At 44.5% G+C, this 21,455-nt stretch overlaps 3 protein-coding genes across 4 annotated transcripts in view; 2 read left to right on the plus strand and 1 right to left on the minus strand.

Annotated features, from left to right (window-relative positions):
- Nucleotides 1–9,199, plus strand: part of LOC104286950 (reticulocyte-binding protein 2 homolog a-like) — a 28,787-nt gene extending 19,588 nt beyond the window's left edge. Inside the window, exons 13-19 of the mRNA XM_009885598.1 lie at nucleotides 430–561; nucleotides 4,899–5,037; nucleotides 5,340–5,419; nucleotides 6,781–6,933; nucleotides 8,120–8,222; nucleotides 8,344–8,387; nucleotides 9,023–9,199. Coding sequence (XP_009883900.1) covers nucleotides 430–561; nucleotides 4,899–5,037; nucleotides 5,340–5,419; nucleotides 6,781–6,933; nucleotides 8,120–8,222; nucleotides 8,344–8,387; nucleotides 9,023–9,199 — 828 coding nt within the window. The remainder of the gene's footprint in view (nucleotides 1–429; nucleotides 562–4,898; nucleotides 5,038–5,339; nucleotides 5,420–6,780; nucleotides 6,934–8,119; nucleotides 8,223–8,343; nucleotides 8,388–9,022) is intronic.
- Nucleotides 9,200–12,139: 2,940 nt separating this feature from the next.
- On the minus strand, nucleotides 12,140–17,029 carry JKAMP (JNK1/MAPK8-associated membrane protein). Of its 2 annotated transcripts, XM_009885585.1 has the most exons (7): nucleotides 16,990–17,029; nucleotides 16,679–16,770; nucleotides 15,822–15,976; nucleotides 14,430–14,636; nucleotides 13,796–13,977; nucleotides 13,036–13,112; nucleotides 12,140–12,732 (listed from the first exon to the last, which is right to left on the minus strand). In XM_009885585.1, the coding sequence occupies exons 1-7, from the start codon at nucleotides 17,000–17,002 to the stop codon at nucleotides 12,514–12,516; spliced, it is 945 nt and encodes a 314-aa protein (XP_009883887.1). In that variant the 5' UTR covers nucleotides 17,003–17,029; the 3' UTR covers nucleotides 12,140–12,513. The 2 variants fall into 2 exon arrangements, with proteins under 2 accessions (XP_009883887.1, XP_009883888.1); XM_009885586.1 differs by lacking the exon at nucleotides 16,679–16,770 and having other exon boundaries at nucleotides 16,990–17,023.
- A 219-nt stretch (nucleotides 17,030–17,248) lies between these two features.
- Nucleotides 17,249–21,455, plus strand: part of L3HYPDH (L-3-hydroxyproline dehydratase (trans-)) — a 6,871-nt gene continuing 2,664 nt past the window's right edge. The window contains exons 1-5 of the mRNA XM_009885599.1: nucleotides 17,249–17,798; nucleotides 18,074–18,243; nucleotides 18,579–18,701; nucleotides 19,605–19,742; nucleotides 20,514–20,635. Coding sequence (XP_009883901.1) covers nucleotides 17,261–17,798; nucleotides 18,074–18,243; nucleotides 18,579–18,701; nucleotides 19,605–19,742; nucleotides 20,514–20,635 — 1,091 coding nt within the window. The 5' untranslated portion in view covers nucleotides 17,249–17,260. The remainder of the gene's footprint in view (nucleotides 17,799–18,073; nucleotides 18,244–18,578; nucleotides 18,702–19,604; nucleotides 19,743–20,513; nucleotides 20,636–21,455) is intronic.

Raw genomic sequence — 21,455 nt, forward strand, 5'->3', positions numbered from 1 at the left:
TATGTTCATGCTGTACATAATCAGAGTAAATCGATACCTGAGTAAGTAACCTCCAAGGGCTAATTTTTTGTAAGCTATTGAACATGATATCAGGTCTAAAGATCTGCAGTGTCTAAGGATCTAAAATCTCTAATTTTGGAGATATTCATTTGGACATGGTCCTGGGCAACTTGGTCTAAGGGGTGCTCCTTGCTTCAGCAGGGAGGTTCGACAAGATGACCACCCGAGGTCCCTTCCAACCTCTACCATTCTGTGATGTGACTTTAACTCCTATTAGTAATAATTTTAAAGCAATTATTTATCTTAGCAGGTGTTGTGCTTTAAATGCAGACTGCTCTCATTTTGCTCTAGTTGCTTATTTCTGACTGGTCCAGGTAGATATTATCTATTTCAGAAATCACTGACCTTCATTTTTCTTTCCATTATGAGATTGAAGACCTTGAGAAAGAGCTTATTCAGTCTGAAAACCAAGTCAAAGCCCTGAGTGAAGAAGCAAGTAAGAAGGAAAGTGATTACAGGAATTATAATGAGGATTTTACTAACAAAATAAAATGTCTGGAGGTAAGTTTTGTTATTCTTTTTGTTAATCTTGGGAAGATTTCTGATGGGTGAATTGGCAGTGTTTGTTGCACCTCATTGCAGCTATGCTCATTGGAGCTATGCCTAAATGTGACCCATCTGTCAGTAATTGTTTCAAGAAAATTCTCTTCTTTTCAGGTTGTTGGTTTGGGGGGGTTTATACTCAAAAGCACTTAAGACCCTCAGACTGAGACACTGGAATCAGTACACACCCATATATGTATATGTACATATATATTCATGTACATATGGGCATCTATGTCAAAATAATACAATGAAGGTGTTTCTCAGAAGGGATGCCTCCCATTTTAAAATAAAAATATGTGCAGGACCAAATTCAGTTCTGAGACGCATCCAGTTTAGCTTTGTAATGAGCCTGCCAATGTGTTACCTGTTAATGTAGAATGTGTTTCATCATTTTTGGGTAAACAGGCCAACATTCATGGAAATACAAGAGCTTGATTTTAGTCAAATTCTCCTCTGAATTATTGTTGTTGTAAATCTATTGAAGTGACTGATGGTGTACAAGACATAACCCAAGGCTACTTACGTGTTCTTTAAAACACTGATGAGCTTTATTTCCCAAAGAAAGTAGGACACGGAAATGCTTAATATGAACTATGCAGAGCTTTCAAAGATTTCAAGCGCTTCTCCGATCTCTGGTATATAGCATATGCTCTGTCCCCAGGGAAACTGTCTGACTCTTGGTCAACTGTCTGACTTGAGATAGGATAAATCAGGTGCCAGGAGTGTAGGAAATATCTTCTTTATATGCCTGACCTTAGAAAGGTAGATTTATGGAAGGCCTTGAGGATCTTTCTCATTTTGCTGGTGGAGAGGTTATGCTCCCATATCATGCAAGACAGTTATGGTCGTGAAACTGCTCAAGCTTCCCTAAAAATCAAGGCTGACTGTCACTGCTAAGTAAACTGTTGCGCTGGATTCATTCTCATGCTCTTTCTGGCAGTTCAGCTATACAGAATATACAAAAGAGATGCTAAATACACCTTGACAATCTCTTTGTCTTTTCTTTAATATGATCTGTTCTAAAAGAGTTTTTCCTTCATCCAATATAGTGCTGATGAAACTGTTACCAGAGGGTTGCCCTTTCCTTTGTGGCCTGGACAGAGCCAGGTTGAAAAAGTAATTGTAATTGTTTTCTATTCAGTTACATTTTCATTCAGTGACACACTCTAACATTTTCTCCTTTTGTAACTGTTTTCCTGCTTTGCTTTCATTTCCTACCATTTTGATGAAACAATTTCTTTCCTTTTTTTTCTCCTTCACCATTTTGCTTTTGAAGCTTTCAGCATTTTCTTGCACTTGCTCTCCACTATTTTCATCTGCAAAATGATTCTGTCTGAATGCTGTCTCATGGACATGGTCTGTGTAAGGGGAATAAATTTCTGTGTAAGAGGAATAAATTCCTGTGCAAGAGTCATGTCAGGTCAGGTTCATTCTGCTCTATCTGGAGCATCGTGATGATGCATGATATCAAAGTAGTCCATAGAAATAAGACTCAGATCCCCTTTCTTTCTCTGCCTTCTTCACATACCTTTTTCTGCCAAGGGAGCCATTTCATTTATTCTCCTCTATGTTTTCCATTTTTTTCATTCTTTTTACCCATCCTTCTGCTACAGTCCTTAAAAAAAATACAGCTCATGAGCATATCCAAACATCTATACTTTGAGGTTTTCTTGTATTTCTGGTCTTTGATCACAGGAGTGGGTATGACTTAGCTGACTTCAGAGCCTCAGTGGGAACAAAATCATGTAGTGCAGCATTTGACATTAACGTCCAGTAAAGAAACAAGTTCAGAGTCCCGGTGTTACTTTGCATTCTGGGCCCAGTTTCATTTCTTTGTACGGCTTTATTTCCTGAGTATCATCTTGTCTTTCTCTTAACATTTTTCCTCAAGTCTCCCACTCTATATCGGTTGTTCCTGTTCTCCCTTTCTGTGTTTTTACCTATTGCTGCAAAAGAGATGAGATGTGTTTTTCTACTGAAAAGTCATTTAACTCGTGACTTGTGTTCCTTTGGTCCTAACAAAGATGAGATTCCACTATGCTGAGAGATGTACATACATCAAATTAGATTTTCTTTTTTTTTTTTTTCCCTTAAAACCAAAGGTAAGATTTTTTTAAAGCTAAGGAATGAGGCAGAGAAAGATTAAAATGTACAGATTTGTAATGGTATTTAGGTGATGATCTGCTTAGTCTTTAAGAGCTAATAAATCTTCTTCCCCATGTTGATGTAACAGAGTGCAAAGACCCCCAGGCTGGTAAGTCTGTGCAGCCTTCTTATAGGGGGATGTACAGCTCAGACCCAGGAGCATTGCAGTTACATTTGTATTAAACAAATATTAGTATGATTGAAAAAAATATGCTTATGGCTGGGCATGGAGCAACAACGTGTGACAGGTCAAGCCACAGAATGACATGCTGATAGGAAAGAACATGTGGAATAATGTGAAAACAATCTATATTTGTGGTAAGACAAATAAATATTTAAGTTTGTTTTGCTTCACCGATGGGTCAGCAGAATCAAGTACCTAGTATACTAATGCCAGCATCAGAAAAGTAACATCTCAGGTGAGGACAGGGAAGGAACCAGTCAGCAAGTGTACTTGAAGAACTCAGATGCCTTCAGATTATCTGAGTCTAATGAAATTCACCTTCAGGTAGTTAAGTGGCTGAAGCCATTTCAGAGCTATTCGTGATTATATTTAAGTGCACCTCAAGAATATGTGAGTGAAGCTCAAATCAACTTGAGTTCCCAAAATAGCCATACCGGGTAAGACACAATTTTGGTCCACCAGGATCCTGTCTTCTGCAGTGATCAATAGTCCTGCTTGGAGAAATAATGTAAGAACAGTCAAATATAGAATGAACTTTCTTCTGTATAATTTCCGTAACAAATGAAGTGTCAGGAACTTCTTTGGATGGAGATGGTATCTGCATTTAATAGCTTTTGATGGAATTTTATGATATGTTGGATCTTCAGAGCAATATTCTCCTATCTCTGATTGACTCTTTTGGCTCATATATACATTTATCCTCTTTAACAACCTATAACATCATTTATTTAATAAGGACAAGAATTTTCTTTTGTTTTAAACCTGCTGTCTCAAAAGTTTATTGGCATCTTCCAGTTCTTGTGTTATGAGAAACAGTGAATAACTGTTGTCTTCTCATCTTCTCCAGCAAAGGTGTGTGATTTTTACACACCTTCATTGTATGTCCCTTCAGTTATCTCTTTTCCAGGCCGAAGAATCCCAGGTACAAAAACACTAGGAAAAATCATCCTACATAATAGTTACTGACAAAATAGAATAATGGTCCCTGTTAGTTTGCAGGAGGTCTTCTCTCATACTGGAATTAATCTGTTTTTTCCTTAATGACTCAGGTGATAGGATAGAGAGAATGCTTATCATATCTGCAGATAAGAAACACGATAAGAGTGGGAGCACCCTCTGCAGGTCAGAATTAGAATTCAGAATTATTTAGCAAGTTGGAGAAGTAATCTTGAGGGGGGAAAAAAAAGTCATAATTAAAAAAAAAACCAACATATTTTTGCATTTAGGTAGAAACAGTCCTCTGTACAAACCCATCATGAGGGACGTATTTAGGCAGTGATAAAAAAAAACTAGAGCTGAAAAATTGAACATAAGTCAACAAAGATTTGTAGTGATGAAAAAGGAAGCTGTCAAACCAATCTGTATAAAAATGGCAAGGCTTATGATGAATGTTCTCTACTCTAGCTGGTTTTGGTAGGACACAGACAGAATACAGTCTCTGGTATTGATCAACTCATTTAAAGGAAGATGTAGATTATTTTGAGATCCAAGGGGAGTTCAGTAAGGATCATCAGAAAAGGTTGAAGAAATGTGCAGCTTTTTCATTCAAAATACGTAAATCTAAGAGAAGACATGGTAGTAACTACCAACTGAATAAAAATTCATAGCATGATGATAAGCTTTTCCATTTGTTGAGACAAATAACAGGGAGCAGAATAGATTTAACTTAAGAAAAAGTTAGGCCCTAAGAAAGCATTTACAGCACAGATAGTAAAACCCTGGAATCAGTTGTCTGAGACGTGATTTCTCTACCACTAGGGATTTTAAGGACAAATCAAACATCTGTCATGGGTACTTAGGTCTAATTGATTCTGCTTTAGAGCAAAGAGATGGACTAAGATGACCTCTTGGGATCCCTTCCAGTATTCTTTTCTCTGTTTTTTCCCCCTCTGGATATGTTGAATTATTAGTGCATTAAATGCTGCTTAGATAGATTCTTGATTAATATTTAGTTTCATTAAAGAATGACATCAAAACTGCAACTGAAAACCTACTTAAAAAAGAACAAGAATTAAATATAAGCAGGCTAGCCTTGGAGGAAACCCAGAGAGAAAGAGAAGAGAAGTACAGAAAATACGAAGAACTGAGGAAATCATTTTTAGGTAAGTACTAAGTAGTTCCTATACAAAGTGGGGCTTTCTCTTGCTGTTTCCAAAATCGGTGTGCCATAGCCCTTTGTCTGTCTATGGCTCAGGTGAACTATGAAACCTGTATAAATCGAGCTCTTTGCAACACCTGGAATCTATATAGACATGGCCATAACACAAATATAAAGCATTTTTAAAAAAAAAGTGCCAGATGAGTTAAATAGATCCCTTACCAATAGAACCTAGTTTTATTTATAACAGCTTAACTCTAATGTTCAGTCATTACACTGTCTAAAAACCCTTTCCCTGCTTTGTAGAAAAGAAAGGTGAAGAGGTACGAGTCAAAAGAGCCATTCAGCAGTCAATCAAAACTACTGGGAAGCTCAAGGAGGACACGGTAATAACCTAAAACTTAGCTGTACTACTTCCACCACCAGATTTATTTCCTGCGAGTAAAGACGCCTGGTCTCCACTCATGGAGACTGGGACTGGGGGAGAGAGACTGGGGCTGGGGACACGCCTTCCTCTCTGTTGCTGTGTTTCCATCTGGGGGATGCCTCAGACCTCAGCTCAGCCTGTAACCCAGCATTTATATCAAGCTGCTCTTGTGCTTGATTTTGCATTCCTTAGGCAAGTGAGCAAGTCAAAAAGAAGCTGGTGAACTAAGGGCATTTGTGAACCTGCTTCCATTCAGGTGCTTGCTACTGCCAGGACAGGAATTTCTGCCACCTCAGTAACTCAGATTTGAAAAATCTTTGTGTATCCTTGCCTCTTTACCTGTATTTCTCATTTCTGACTTGAGGCATTCAATCAGCACCAGTGTGAGGAGAGAGAAGCTTGTATAGCTGTGGGGTTAGTTGCAGCAGCTCAAAAGGTCTGAGGTGTGAGGTGTCTACTGCTCCCAGTGTCCCCACAAAGCTCACACAGTGAGTCTGCCTGTCAGCCACCCTCAGACCTGCTACAGCTGATGAGCCCGAGCGTGGCAGCCAACGCATGTCAGACCTGCTGTGCTTGTACTGGCGATTTTTATGGTGCATACACAACCAGTCCCAGTATGTACTGGGGCAATTTGATCAGGGCTACTGGGCATCAGGCAGCCTGGCCAGAGCTTGTTTCATCTGGGCTGCACATCCCAGGCAAACAATCAGATTGCTTTTGCTTTCTGTTTCTCTGCCAGAACAAAACTTTTAGGTGGAAAAGGTAAACAGTCACACCTTCTGCTGTTAATAGGAAGAATTAAAGTGTCTTTAGTTACTAAGAAGCATAAGACAAGCTCAATACACTACATAAAGGGCTCTTACGAGGCTGGTCAGATTGCATGATTCATGCCCCAGTGGTCTGGTAATAGGCAAATCTCTCTGATGAGCTCCACAGAAGCCACATCGACACAGAACCTCTCTGTTCAGAAAAGGGAGAGCTGTTTCTCCAGCCGTATTAGAATAGGAAGAGCACAACAAAACGGTTGCATACACCTGAGACTCCGGTGACAGAATAGTGATGCCCCTGGCATTGGGTGAGCCTGGAGCAGGAGGGTCACTTCACGTCAGAGCTGGTTCCTCTCTTGTGGACCACGAGCGAGTACTTGTCCTCTCTGTGTCTCTTGCTCCTCATTGGTAAGAGGCCATAGATACCTGCCTCAGATGGTACTTGGACATTTTTAAATGAAAGCTGCCACATAACAAAAACTCTTTTTACTTTATTTAATTACATAAGTCCTACATTAAGATCAGTTAGCAGTGAAGAGTTTATTATTAACAGCTGGAGGTGAGGAACAAGTTGCGGATGAAGCGTGATGCTGCAATTGGCCAATTGAAAAATCATACAGAGAGTATGAAGCTACTAGAACGAGACATCTATGAGATCAACAGGAAACTTGACATTGTGAACATCGAGAACTGCAGATTCAAATTAGTGAGTATATTGAAATTTGACAGTGTTCCTTCACATTATGAAGTTCGCTGTTCATTTTTCATTTCACAGAGAGCTAGACATGGAAGATGATGAAACATAAACAGCACAGGGCAAACCTTGCCTTTTAAATGGGTGTGTGGAGCTGTGTTTACTTCAAAAGGAAACAAAGGGAAATATCCAAGGGCAAGGCACCTCCCTGAGGCATAATCAATATTGTGTATCTGCTGCATTCAGTCAGGGATTGTAGGAAAAGGCCTTCCTGCCACATGAAGGGGGCTGAGATGAACATGAGCTGTAGAATAGGCCTCCACAATTTGCAATATATGCTTTTGAAAATAGTCTGTATACCTTTCAGGTCCCAGGCTATCAGCATATTAGAACCCCCTTCCCCTTAAAAGACATGAAGGATCCTAAAAGTGGTTTTATTGCAGTTACAATACTGCCATCTGGACCTGAACCCACATTTGTGCAGCCACGTGGGCTAAATTTCTGAGGCGATCTGAACCCTGCACATTGTTTGCTGCCTGCAAGCACAGAGCTCTACTGCTGCAAGGGCAACTGCCTCAACCTCTGTGCGCTAGCGCTGCAGACGCTAGGTACCAGCCACTCTGCAGCTCCGTCTGATGATTTCCTTATGGAAACAAAGGCTTCCCTCAGGAAGAAAACTCCTTGTTACACTACAAACATCCCCCTCCTTCTGTTCAATTCACTAACAGAAGCTGAGAAGCTCTGATTTTTCTGATGCCTCTATTGCACCAGGGAATGTCATTTATTGTGCCTGACCTGGACCACCTAACACATTTCGGGCAAACCCAGCGCAGTACAAACTGGATAGTGGTAGAGCTGATCCGAGGTGAATGAGTTGAGCCTATTTTGGGGGAGTGAGCGAGGAAGACTTTCCCCTGTTTGCACACAACCTGTGCTGCCCCAGCTGTTCTCAGCGTTCTCACCCGTTTTATTTGGTAGCACAGACAAAGCTGGCTTGTGTTGATTTTGGCAACTGTTGAAATTTGTTCAACAAGATGAAATGGATGTTGCTGTTGAAAGAAAGCATGTCCACAGGAATACATTGAGCTCTGTATTTCTGTAGGCTAAAACTTTGTGATCTCTTTAGAAACAGTGAAACTGGAAATTATTTAGTAGAATTTAGAGAAGAATTATTCAGTTGTAATCATTTTTTTCGCAGCTCAACGCGCAGATAAAAGAGGATATTTTTGCCATGAATTCTGAAGCAGAAAACCACAAGTCAGCAACAGTCAAAATCCTGAATGACCTAACAGTGCTTCATGGTAACATGTTAATAATTATTTTGAAACAAAAAAGTGACATTTTTTTAATAACAACTTTCAGTCCTTATGTAATTTTTTGGCACAGCAATCTACCACATTGTAACTGTTAACTCTGTTGTAGATCTTCTTCTGAAGGGATGGTCAGAGGAGAGCTTTATTCAAAAGGTGAATTTCAATTTTCTATTGTCCCGGTTTGCATAAATATATTCCATTTACCATGTAAAAAATAAAATTGCATTTTGCAAATAAGGCGCTACAACCTTGAATTCATACAGGGGCAAAGTATTAAACCTATGTTTTCCAGCATTGTATACAAGTCCTGGCTATAAAAATAATTTTATTATTTATATATATACACACACACACAAAATTTATATATATATATATATATAATTTTTAATATATGTATAATTTTATTATCCTGATATCATTCCTTTTGCTGGTCTTATATTCAAGCCTTTCTTAAACCACCTGTACCTAATAACATTCTTGCTGTTCTACATGCAGCTTATCAGCTTTGTAATATTTTTCCAGTTGGTAGTGGCCTTAATTTTGAACAGGAATGAAACCAAACTATCATGTAAGAAAGTTTTTCACCAGTTATTCCATTAGAAGGCCAACTTTACTTTTTTTTAATGCAAGGACTGGGGATTTAATGAAAAACTTCCTACTGAGCTACAGGTCTGGTGGCCGGTGAAGCTGTGGTAAAAAAAGATAAGCAAAACAAGTTTCTTAACATTTTGTGAGGGCGTTTTTTTTTCCTTTTAAGATAAAAATGAATTTACTCTTTGTCATTAAAGGAATTTCTGGAGAATGAGCAGGAAATACTGAACAAAGTGACAGCTCTAACAACAAAAATTCAACAACGAGAGGAAAAGATTGGTGATATTAATAGCAAGCTACAAAATAAGCTGGAAGGACTGGATTCTCTGGTTGTCAAAAAATCTAGAATGGATGATCACTGTAAGATACACTAAACTTTTTCTTTTCCACTGTTTTTTTTTCCCTTTTTTTAAAAAAAAATCCCCAAATATGTTAATTCTTAGCAGTTATTGATAAAACACAAGAAGTACAGCCATGTTCTATCTGATCCCTCTGCTGCAGGTATATTTATTAGAAGAACTAGGCATGCTTTATAACACAGCCTGGATATTATTAGCTTTAATTTCCACTTTCTAAAGGCTTGTGATAAAAACAGTGAGGGGGCTATAAAACAGTCTGAGCATCACCGATCTTTCCAGAAGGATATGTTTGCTTTTCCACAAAGGATAAATAAAACTAACAGACCCCTAACTCCCACAGCTTGTCATTGCATGGTTATCACTGTAGGACTATATGGTTAATTAATGTTTATGTTCTCTAGAATATTACATGTAGGCAATTTGTACTGCTGTTTCCATTTAAACAAAACAATATTCTATACTCATGTCTTGGAGAGGTGTGATATTACACAGGGGCCCTAAGTACTTGTTTCAGGGCCCCCTGTTAACTCAAATCCTGTAGATACCTGCTTTACTTGTTGGTTCACAGAGGTCTCATTTGTAACGAGTCACGGGTTTGGTCACTGTATGACCACTGTCTTGTTACAGAGTGTGTTTTTAATACAGATTATACAGATTAAAGCTGAAAGGCTATGCCATATAGGCTGCTTCCTAATCATTGGGTCCGGGTAATGTGACAGGAAACCAGGGAGAGGAATGTTGAATTTTTAGAGGAAGGGAATGTCCCGGGAAGGAAGTCAGGCAGAGAGGGGAAGGATGGTTAAACATACAGCAGAAGAGAATCCTGCTTCATCTGAAAGCCAGTGCCAGTATTATTTTCTGTGTGAAATGTGCAGGGCGGGTTTCTTCACATGGCGCCTGCACGAAAACGTTGCTTGGTCATTCCAAACTGCATGTATTTATCTAGCTGCATCTGCCTAACTCTTTGGCTGCCATTACATTTATTTTTTTTTTATGCTAGTGAGAGAAGGTGCTAAAAAGAGTTTATTAATTTGTATTTTGCGTTCCAGGTTTTGCTGAAGGGTAAAGCACTGGAGCGCAGCAGGAAGGTCAGTGTTTGGGTATGCCATGCGAGGTCCGTGGGATGCACTGCCTTTTAACAGGCAGCCTTTAAAACCAACACGATTCTCTAGACATCAAAAGATGTACTCTTTTCTACAGCTGATGTTGCCTGGGAGGTGTTGTTACTTTTCTTTTTAAAAGCAAGATATAGCCTAACATTTAAACCCATGCATACAGTCCATACATGGAACTGCACATAAAAGGGTACAGTCCTTGGTACCACACCTTTGCAACCGGCTTTTCCTGCGCGCTGCTGCTCTGGCTGCTCACATGCCTACTGTGCACGTACCGATGTGACAGCTGCGCACATGTAGACACAAAACTGTATTTGGGACATTTAAAAAAAAAAGTATGCCTATTGCTCTGTCTGTTATGGAAATGGTATTTTAACACGAGCCTTAAAACCATACTTTTAGAACTGTCCTCTAGATAAGTGTGTCTGCAAATTACATATTGTACGTAGCAGTATAGAGAACATTTGATTTCCTTAAGGAGATCAATTACTTGCTTAATCCCTACATAAAACCTTACTTCTGCATGCAAGACTTAGTTTGTTTGCACACTATTTTTAGAAGCAGTGAACCTGTCAACTGGCATTTCAAAAAAAAAAATAAATCAGGAAAGGTGTATCAGATGTAACGAAATCAAACCTTCTATGGAAAAAGAGGAGAGCGACATCTCATGGCAGCCTGGCTGAGATGACATCCCTCAAAACCCCTGAGCTGCTGGCAGGCCCTGTCCTTAGCAATATTGGTATCGGTAGTAGAATAAAAAAGGCATCACTGACACACTTACTTAAATATATAAATATACACTGTTATTTGCACTGCTACAGCCAATGATCCACACAGTAGGAAGAGTTTGAGATCTTCCTATTACTCTTCCCTCTGTGTTTAGACCTACAGTGCTGTTCTGCATTTTCTTCTAGACCCTCTAGAGCACTAAGTTACTGGTGACTAATATATAGGATATATGCTTTGCGTATCTTCCGCTACAACATAGAAAGAAGACTAGAGTTTTTGTCAGTGGGTATTTGACTTCATCAAGGCCATAACCTCCCTTCTGAACAGCCTCAGAAATTTTAGCAATTCTTATTGAGGTGTTCACATAAAGATTTTGATGAATGTAGAGATGAGATAACAGTATCTCTTTAAGGAGATAAAGAATCTCCAATTCTTTTTATTAAATCTGTGCTGGTTTTGTACTTGAGTCATTCCAGTGGTTCCATTATTGCAGTGGTGATATTGCATGAAGATCTTTTCCTTTCTCTGCTGCTAATCCCCACTCCTGTCTGACCACTGCTGTTGCTGTAGTACAGCTACAGCTGGGGCCACGCAGCAGAAGAGGTGAGATGTTGGGGCACTGCTGACAGACGGGTGAAACAGGCATGAAGCACTCAGAGGAGGAAGCAAAGCTGACTGTGCTGAAAGGTGCAGAGGTGGCTTCACCCAAACGTAGCTAAGAGATGCTTCAGGGCTTACCGGCAAAAAGTGGTTTGCTGACAAAAGGTGTAGGCTATCAGGAAAAGAAAATGTTTTATCTTAGATGGAAAATTATAGTCAAGGTATAAGAAAATTAATTTCATGGGAAGGCTGCTACTGTTTAATTACCTCCAGGAAGAGGTCTCCATACATGAAGTACACATAACATAAAACTATACTTTGTAGTGAACTTCACAACACATTTCCTCTCCTTCTCCCTAGCAATCATGAGGAGGGAGCATGAGGAATGCTAAAGCATCATGAGGAATAAACGAGGAGATCATCAACACATTTTATGAAGACAAAAGGTTTTTTCCACTGGTGGGGGACAGAAGCTAGAGTATGTGATGAGAAAACCAAGCTCTATGTTATCTTCAAGCTCCATTTGTTTTATTGAAAGTCTACTGAAAAGCAGGCTCTATTGTTGTATTCAAACACCACCTAAAATACTGTATTAGGAAATAAACATATACAAGCAAAAAAACACTGTACTAGATTGTGTCCCAAGCTTTTTATACAGATTCACAGTGAAAAATAGATACAAAGACATTCCCTTCGATCTATATCAGATACTTATGAAGAATACAAAGTGCAGCTTTTTAGTATTATACAGTTTCCTCAGAGATGTTTCACCTAGAGGTCTTGTACATAAATAACTTCTTTTAAAACAGAAGTTTCCAAAGCATAACAAGCACTAAAATTGCTTAATCCAGATCATTAGGACAGCGTTGTTGGCACGGGCTCCTTTTAATGTCCATTTCCACCTTCTGAGAGTATGCGCGATGGTTCGGTGTACTTTGCTGTCAGTAAGTAGAAGAGGGCAGGTGCAGGTACCAAGGCAAGCAGCGGCAGATCCTGCTCAAGCTTATCCAGTTTGGAAATGGAGATGATTCCATAGGCATGAAGTAACCAGTGGCTGAAGAGGACAACAAGCCTTTTCTTCCTGACAAGAAGATCCTTGAAAGACTTGCAAAACAAACACAGCATCCCATTAGCGTTCAGCCTGTGACCTACTACCTGATGTTTATGAGATGTTACAGGTAGTGCACAGAGCCTGTATGAAGCCTCCTGGGTTTGAGCCCTTCCAGCACTGAACACAGTTTCTCAGTACACCACAAGAGGGAAGTCTCGCAGGAGCTTCCTCCAGTTAAGAGGAGGAGGAGTGATAAAGGAAGAGGCTTAAACGCAGAATGCACTATGGGGAAAACCAAGAGACAAAGTGGTCTCGAGTATTTTACGAGTTTTAACATAGGAAACATGTTTACTTACCTCCACTTCAGAAGCAGACATGTACACAGCCAGTGTAACCAAAGACAGCACCAGTATGATGTAGGGAACGGCATAATCTAAAGGCAAAGATTGAACACGTTAGCGGGAAAAAGAATGCATTACATACCTTTCAGTGGAGATAGTTTTTCCACATATAACCATGGGTGTGAAGTAACCGAAGCTGCTATAGCCCACCCCTTACCATCACATCAAACATGCACAGCAGTAAGGGTCAGCCAAGCACAACTATCCAACACTTCCATCTTAGGTTTTCAAACTTTTTCTAATATTGCTAGCTGGAGTTAATGTACACTTAAATCACTAATTGAAAAAGGCAGACAATGAGAAATGTAATCAGGCTGAATGGGGATTTTGTGGCACCTGTCCCCTTCACGTGACAAGTATGCTGGAAGCTAAACCAAAAATAGCTGATCTCCCCAAACTTACACTTTAACCCATCTCTGAAATCAAACTCTACCTTAGCAGAAAGTGGAATTAACTCCCTCTGAAGTCATTTCCCCTCATACCCTCTCTACTCCCTTTTTGGGAAAGGGACGGTCCCTGGCAGCACCAGCAGAGGCAAAGCAGTGTTGGTCAGGAGCCTGGTCAGGGACAGAGCTTTCAGGTAAGACTCCTCACAATAACCTTAAACAACATCCTTATTCTTAAAGCAAGAAGAGTGGCATGTGCCTTCCCTCCCACAAGCCATTTGTTAATGTGTGTTTATAGGTACATTTATTAGCGTTAGGAGAGAACTCACAGAGCAGGCCTCCTCCAACAGCCTGAAGCACGGTGAGGATAGGGAAGAAGTACAGTGCTGCATAAATGCTTTTAAATCGATCAGACTTTCCTAAACCACAGGCAATTTTCTTAACCAGAAGAGGCCGAAGTAGCATCATTAACACAAGACAGAAGGCATAATATATAAAGACAATGGTGTACCTGAAAAAAAAAAAAAGATAAATTCCTTAGAATGTGCATTCTAAGGAATTCCTTTTTCTCCTGCAGACTCAACTCACACCCAGGGAATTTGGGGTTAGAGTCAGTTGAGTCTAAAGAATTTACAACCAAAGGATGTCAACACAGAATGAAGAGCTCGCTTCTCCTCGAGGAAACAGTGAAGATTCAGCAAAGGGAAAAAAAAAACTGAATTCTTATGCTTCATAGCTAAATAGCATGCACTACCCCGCCTTCTTTGGTGACTCAGAAAGACATTAGGTGTTGCTAAGAGTTTCACACATAAAACAGCTCAATGCATGAGACTTCAGGCAATTGATACCCCTTGGTCTGAGTTATATCTGAACACTTTTTGCAGCTTTGAGAAGAGACGCAGAGAGAAACACACTTGTATAAAAGGAAGGGACAGAGAGGAGTACAAAAGCGTTTACACTCACAGGGGATAGACTGCTTCATGAGTGCAGTGCACTGTGGTGATGTAGTCGGGACTGGGGTTGTAAAGCATCGTGTACCAGTCCGAAAGCTTCTTCACCTTGCAGGAGCGGATATGCAGAGAGCCAACAGGGTCGCTGACAAGCAGTGTAACAATTGCTGCAATACTGCACTCGAACAAGGCGGTGACATGCTGCAACAACGCACTGGAACTGTGGAAGAAGAGAGAGAGAGATTTACTACTATTTTGCTAACACTATGGGAAATCTAAATGCTGGCTGGGAAGTGGAGGCCCATGCAGTACAGAACCTCCTACGGAGTTAATATTAACCATGACCAAGGATAGGACAACTCTGCTTGAATAAAAAGTTAAGTATTTGAAGCTGAATGTGAAAAATCATTTAAAATCTCAGATGACTTAGGTGTAAAATGTAACTAAACAACATTCCAGCTTCTTAAGTCACAGAATCACAGAATGGCAGGGGTTGGAAGGGATCTCTGGAGATCATATAGTCCAACCCCCCTGCCAAAGCAGCTTCACCTATAGCAGGTTGGACAGGAACGCATCCAGGCGGGTTTTGAGTATCTCCAGAGAAGGAGAATTCTCTGCTTGCCGTAGCATGAGCATCCTGTCAGGTGAGGGACAGCAACACTCATGCTATTACAGTTTCAAAGAAAGCAGCAGTGAGGATAAGACACCAACACATGTCAGAAGGGATAACATTGTTACATACCATATAAGCAAAATTTTCAAAGCTGCAAGTCCTTGTTAAAGATGGTATATATTCATATATTAAACTCTCTCGGTCCCCTATGTTTTCAGCGTTTAGTACACTCCTGAGTCATTACTTCTTAAAAGTTCCAGTCCAGCACCTAATGGCCACATGCAGCTGTGGTTGTAAACCCCTTTTTTACAGAACTTCCTTGATGTACCATGCTGACATAAAGGCTACATCAGTTATGCTATCAGGACCAAAACCCGGTGTACTCATTCCTAAAGATAAAACTCAAACCCATTCTCTTGTTGGAAGTGCTCAGCACTGCTGATCGAGGCCTCCGCAGGTGGTAGGTCTGGCCCATGAGAGAGGGGATGACACAACATACTGCTCCTGCCCGCTACTGGGAAACTCAATCCAGCCCAAATTGCCAGATGGACTGGACATCACATTAAAGAGACACAGATGATGTCCTGAGGGCAGTGACTGGCAAGAAGGACCTGCAGGACACTTACATTTGTGAATAAAACCCCCTCCAGCTGCCCACGCTTATGTGCTATTGTATCAGCTCAACCAACAGCATGAACTGCTGGACAGTTCAATTCAGCATCTCAGATTGACCGCTCATGGATACAAGATTTCTGTTTTTAAATAACTTATCTGAAGAAGGGGTATACAAACCTCTTTTTTCCTGAATACCATTCAATAAAGAACCAGTGTAAAACCAGGGGAAGCATGGCCATGAAGCCAAGGTATAGCCAGTCATAGCGATCCGGAGATCCCATACATTCCCGGCAAATTTTGTTCTCATCAGTCCTCTGACCTCTCGGGCATACCTACAAAAAGCAGAGACTGTATTTACAAAGCATCTGAGTACCAATAACAAATCATTTACAGTTCCTGGAAAAACAACCTGAAGTAGTATTGGGGTAAGAAACATATCAGATTTTCAAAGGGTAAAACATTAACATCAGTGATTCCTCAGCTTACACAGGCGTTGCTCTCTCTAGCTCTTGCTTTTTAATATAAACAAAGGTGAAGCACGTTTAAAAGGCTTCATCCAAGACTCTCTTTTCCTCTCCTGCTGTCATGCCACCTCCCCTTCATCACTAAGCTCACTCACCAGGCTGATCACAACCACTGACGCCCAGAGCCTCTTGCTCCCCATTCATTCCACCCTCCCTGGATCTTGCTCTCCCTTAGTACATCAATAAAATCAGTGGGCAGAGTGATTTCAGCACAGCTCTCCATACCACCCTATCCTGTTCCAGCTTTTGCAGCCCCTCTGCTTGGCTCCGGTTTAGAACTTCCTTGGGGGAACGTTTCACTGAGCAGCTCCTCCTTTCGGTAAGGCAGCTCTGCCCACCCTTTGCAACCCTCATCTCCACCTGCACCTCGGGGCTGGGCTGTGGGTTGCTGTGCTGCTTACACATCAGTCTCAGGAGGGTCCGGCCCGCCCTGCCGATGCCGGGCCCAGCCCGGAAGGGAACTGAGCCATACCCCCTCCCCAGGCCGAGCCGAGCCCGCGCCGCGCTTACCCCGCAGTCCCCGTAGGTCTCCACAGAGCCGTTGACGGACAGGACGGTCCTTCCGCAGTACAGCCCGAGGCAGGCGGGCTGGATGTCTACAGCTGCGGGGAGAGGGCAGCCCGCGTTACCGCGGCGCTCCGATCCGATCCGCTCCGGCCCGCCCCGCCTCGCACACCGCGGCTCCCGCGCAGCCGAGAGGCACCGAGCGCCACCCCCGGCCTGCTCCAGCTGCTGACAATCCCCCCAACCCCATCCCCACCCCCATCGTCAGCCCGGGACCACCAGGCCCGGTGTCCCCTGCCCGACCCGCCCCGTCCTACCGGAGCGGAACATCCCGGTAACCCAGCAACAAGCCCTCCGGCTCCGCGGAGCCACTTCCGTACACGCCACTTCCGCTTCCGACGCAGGGACAAGCTCCACCCTCCGAGGGATGAGGGCGTGGTCAGACGCAAGGGGCGGGGGTGCTCTGCCCGTGGGTGAGGCCAGGCGCAGGGGCGGGATTGCTCCGCCTGGGGGCGTGGTCTCGGGCGTAGGCGTGGTCTCGGACGGGGGCGAGCCCCACGCCGTCCCCGCCCCGCCGGGGCGAGGGCGATGGCGGCGGCGGAGGGTGGCGGCGGCGGTGCGGGACGGCGACTGCCGCCGCACTCGCCCTCGGGCCTGGTGCTGCAGACGGTGGAGATGCACACGGGCGGCGAGCCGCTGCGCATCATTCCGCGGCTGGAGGAGGCAGAGGAGGCATCGTCGTCTGGGGCGATGTCACTGCTGTCGCTACGGCGGGAGGTGGCAGCCACGCGGGACCACGTGCGGCGGGCACTGGTGCACGAGCCGCGGGGCCATGCTGGCATGTATGGGGCTGTGGTGGTGGCCAGCGGGGCGGCCGCTGCCGGTGCCGACCTGGCGGCCCTCTTCCTGCATGGCGCCGGCTACAGCACCATGTGCGGCCATGCCGTCCTGGCCCTCGGCCGCTTCGCCCTCGACTACGGGCTGGTGGCAGCCCCCAGCTGCCCTGAGACTGCCGTCCGCCTGCGCTGCCCCTGTGGGCCTGTCACTGCCTTCGTGCCCTGGGATGGCCACCGCAGCGGCAACCCTGTCCGCTTCCACAGCGTGCCTGCCTTCACCGCTGCCACCGGTGGGGACCGAGCCTGCCACACTACTTTTAGGGGAGAGGGTGGTGGTGGCCATGCCAGGGTGGGGGCTGGCGGCCTGGCCCCCCTTCCGTTGTCCCGCAGAGGCTGGATGAGGCCGTCGGGAATGGTATAGGGCGTCACATCCCACTCTGGCATGGGAGCACTCAAGTTGTTGTCCCCATCTCCTCCTTGCAGGCAGCAGGGTTCCCTGGCTCTGCCTGTGAGCCACCACTCAGCATGGTTTCCTCTTCTCACCGCCCTCCCTTTCTCTGCCCAGACTTGACCATCAACGTCCCTGGTCATGGGAAGGTGGTGGTTGACATCGGCTATGGTGGCACTTTCTACGCCTTCGTCAGCGCTGAGCAGCTGGGCCTTGATGTCTGCTCTTCGAAGACCAGAGACCTTGTCAGTGCGGCCAGTGCGGTGACTAAAGCGGTGAAAAACCAGGTATGGTGGAGCACTGTGGTACCGCAGCACGTTTCCTTCGGGGTGACTGCAGCAGACCGAGGCCCTTTATTCGCCCGAGATGCTCAGGATGGGAGGGAGTCCCATCTTTCCAGCCCCATGTTGAATTTTGGAGTCCTCCTCCGGCCTTACAAGGACATGAGAAGGAGGTTGCTTTCCTGCTGCTGCGTCCATCTCTGTTGCTGGAGAAGCAGAGGTGGAAACCCAGCAGTGTGTCCTTGGCCCCTTCCTCTGGTCTCTCGAGGAAGCTGTACTGCACGTACTGCTGACTGCCCAGCCGCTGCGTGCGTTGGTCAACTTGTCTGTGCTGTTCCCAGTTCAAGCTTCATCACCCTGAAAGCGAAGACCTGGCTTTCCTCTACGGCACCATACTGACCGATGGGAAAGATGCCTTCAGTGAGGAGCCCACCACCAACATCTGCGTGTTTGCAGATGAACAGGTACAGAAACAGGTTCTTCTCAGACACACAAGGCACCGCCTTTTTCCCTTCTTACATACACTGCAGAGACGAGAGATGGTCCTGTTTCTTCTCATTTTGGGCAGTGAGCATTGCTTCAGCTGCAGTGATGTCTCTGAAGAGCTGAGTGTCACTGGACACACGCTGGATTAGTTCCTAATGACAGAAATACTTTTGCACATCTTAGATGGTGGCATTTAAAAAGGTTCATACCCATGTCCCATAGGTATGGGATTTCCCAGGAGTCCAGGCGCTGAGGCGGGATCCCAGCATAGTGCATGTCCCCGAAGTCCTAATCTAGGGAACAGTTGCTGGGGATGAACAGAGCAAGAGAGAAAAGAGGGGCTGTAAACTCCTGTCCTCATCTGCAGTGGGTAAGGTATCGCATAAATAGCAGGGGAAGTTTTGGTAGGACTTCCTAGCAGCAAGGAATGTGGAGCATTGGGACAGATCACCTCGGAAGTTGGCCAATGCTGTATTTCTGGAGATTTTGAAAACCAGGCTGGCCAGCAGCTCTCTCAGTTAAGCGCAAGGAGAACTGATCCCACCTTGACGCCTGAGAATTGGGAATGTGTGGCCTCTGCCCTTCTCAGTCCTTTGCTGTGATGCTGGGAAGCTTTCAAGTGCTCCCTAAATAGCCTCAATATTTATCAGATCATTCATCCCTACAAGTTTGCCAAAGCTGATGACAATCCAGAAGTCCCCCAAACTTGCCTGTTTTGTTTTCTTATTTGTGATGTATCCATATTCTCTACAAAACCCTGGGCTAGAGGGGTTTCCCCCAAGCGCAGTATAAAGGTGGCAAGGAGAACTGAGGGGAGCAATATTGTTTTCTATTAAAACCCAAAATACTAGAGCTGGTTCATCTTCTCTTCTTGAATGTAGGTTGACCGAAGTCCTACAGGTTCAGGTGTGACAGCTCGCATCGCCTTGCAGTACCATAAGGGACTCATCCAGCTGAATCAGACCAGAAGCTTTCGGAGCAGCACCACGGGGTCCTTGTTCACCGGGAAGGCAGTGAAGGCAAGTCACTTGCGCTGGACTTTTCCCTCTGTCTTGAGGACTGCTGGAAAAGTGCTGTTGCCTTGGCTCAGAGGAGCAGCAGAAAAGCCTTTCTATACCTGGGGAAGGGTGTATGGGAAGAAGGAGGTGCCTGGGGGTACTTGCCTTCCAACAAGCCTCACGCTTCAGGATTCTTTATTAGGGAAGCAAGTAACGGTAAGACCTTGTTCTGCTGCGTGGCTTCCCTGCAAATCTTACCTCAGCCATCAGGAGAGCACTGGGGTGAGAAACATGTGATGTATATGAGTCAGCCTGGTCTGTTCTCAGTGGCAGCTAAGGGTGGATTCCTGGTTTAGTCCCCTCTTCCCCGCTCAAAAGCTGAGAGCGCTGTTCGGAGATGTAGAAGCTGGGTCTGTGCGTCCAGATTTCCAGGCGCCATGGCATCTGGAAGCACATGGCTGTGAAGGTTTGGACATGCCCCAGGGAGCTCTCGGTCTTTGGGTGCAAGCAGCCACCAGCTTGTTGGCCTCCTTAGAGGTAAACCCACGCTGTGGCAGCGCAGGGGGCTCGCAAGCTCAGAGCAGGGGCAGCAGCAGCTGTGCAGGTGTGGAGCGCGTGCAGGCAAGGTGAGGTGGCAAAAGGGCTGCTGCACACTTTGGGATGTACCTGGGCAGGGCAGAGTGCTTGGTGAGGGGTGTGTCTGCCTAAGTGACAGGTAGCGCTGGCATTTTGTGGGGTTTGGGGAGTGGCAAACCCCCTGTTGTCTCTGTACTGATCTTAATCCCTCTGCAGGAAGCCAAGTTTGGGGACTACAGTGCTGTCATTGTGGAAGTCTCGGGAGAAGCCTTTTACACTGGTACAGCCACCTTCACTGTTGAAGAGGAGGACCCACTGAAATACGGCTTCTTCTTCAAGTGACCCAAGCCGCAGGGCAGTGGCAAAGTCTCACCGATGGTACTGCGCTTCTCCCACCCACGCATTTCTGTTCTGCTTCTCCATACGGCTTCTTGCAATATGCCAGAGCAACAGGAACAGCCTTGGGTGGTGTGTCAGCATCTGCCGTGTTTCACGATAATGGGCAGTGTTCCCTTGTTGTGATTAGCATATTGAGTGCAGTGTGATTAGCATATATGGGCTGCTCTGAGAAGCCATAATCTTTTTCTTCTTTTTTTTTCCAATAATTATTCTCAGAAAATGGAGCTGATCTTGGAGAGCTGTCTTAAAATTTATGTGCCTTCTCTGTGTCTCCAAATTACTAATTTCAAAGCCAGCTTCCTATTAAATGCCAGCTGAAGACACTGCCTTTCTCCTCTTGTTTTCACTCCCAGAGCTCATTTCCAGGACTGTGCCCAGGGTACCATGGCTGTTGGCTTGGATTGCCTGCTCTGCCTCGATGCCTCCCGCTCGGATGGCTGTGTTGCTCTGTCTCATGCCCCAGCTTCCCCGGTCTGCCCTGCTCAGGCCTGTCCAGACGCGCCCCCTTCCTCGCTTCATCCCTGCCAGAGCCCTCCTGCGTCTGAGCGCCAGATGCAGGTTTTTGCTCAGAACTTCCTACTCTCCGCGCTGGGTGTCCATTCCAGGCTGCTTCCCTAAACCTTTCTGTCTTGCTTATCTTGGACCTCTGGCTGCAAATACCCCGTAGTTAACTTTCAACAAGACCAGCAGTATAGGAAGGTCTGGACCATTACGACCTTTGATTGCTAATTATTTACTCATGATCTTGTCATCATGGGG

This window comes from Charadrius vociferus, unplaced genomic scaffold (assembly GCF_000708025.1).
Source record: "Charadrius vociferus isolate BGI_N301 unplaced genomic scaffold, ASM70802v2 scaffold355, whole genome shotgun sequence".
In the NCBI taxonomy this organism is placed as follows: domain Eukaryota; kingdom Metazoa; phylum Chordata; class Aves; order Charadriiformes; family Charadriidae; genus Charadrius; species Charadrius vociferus.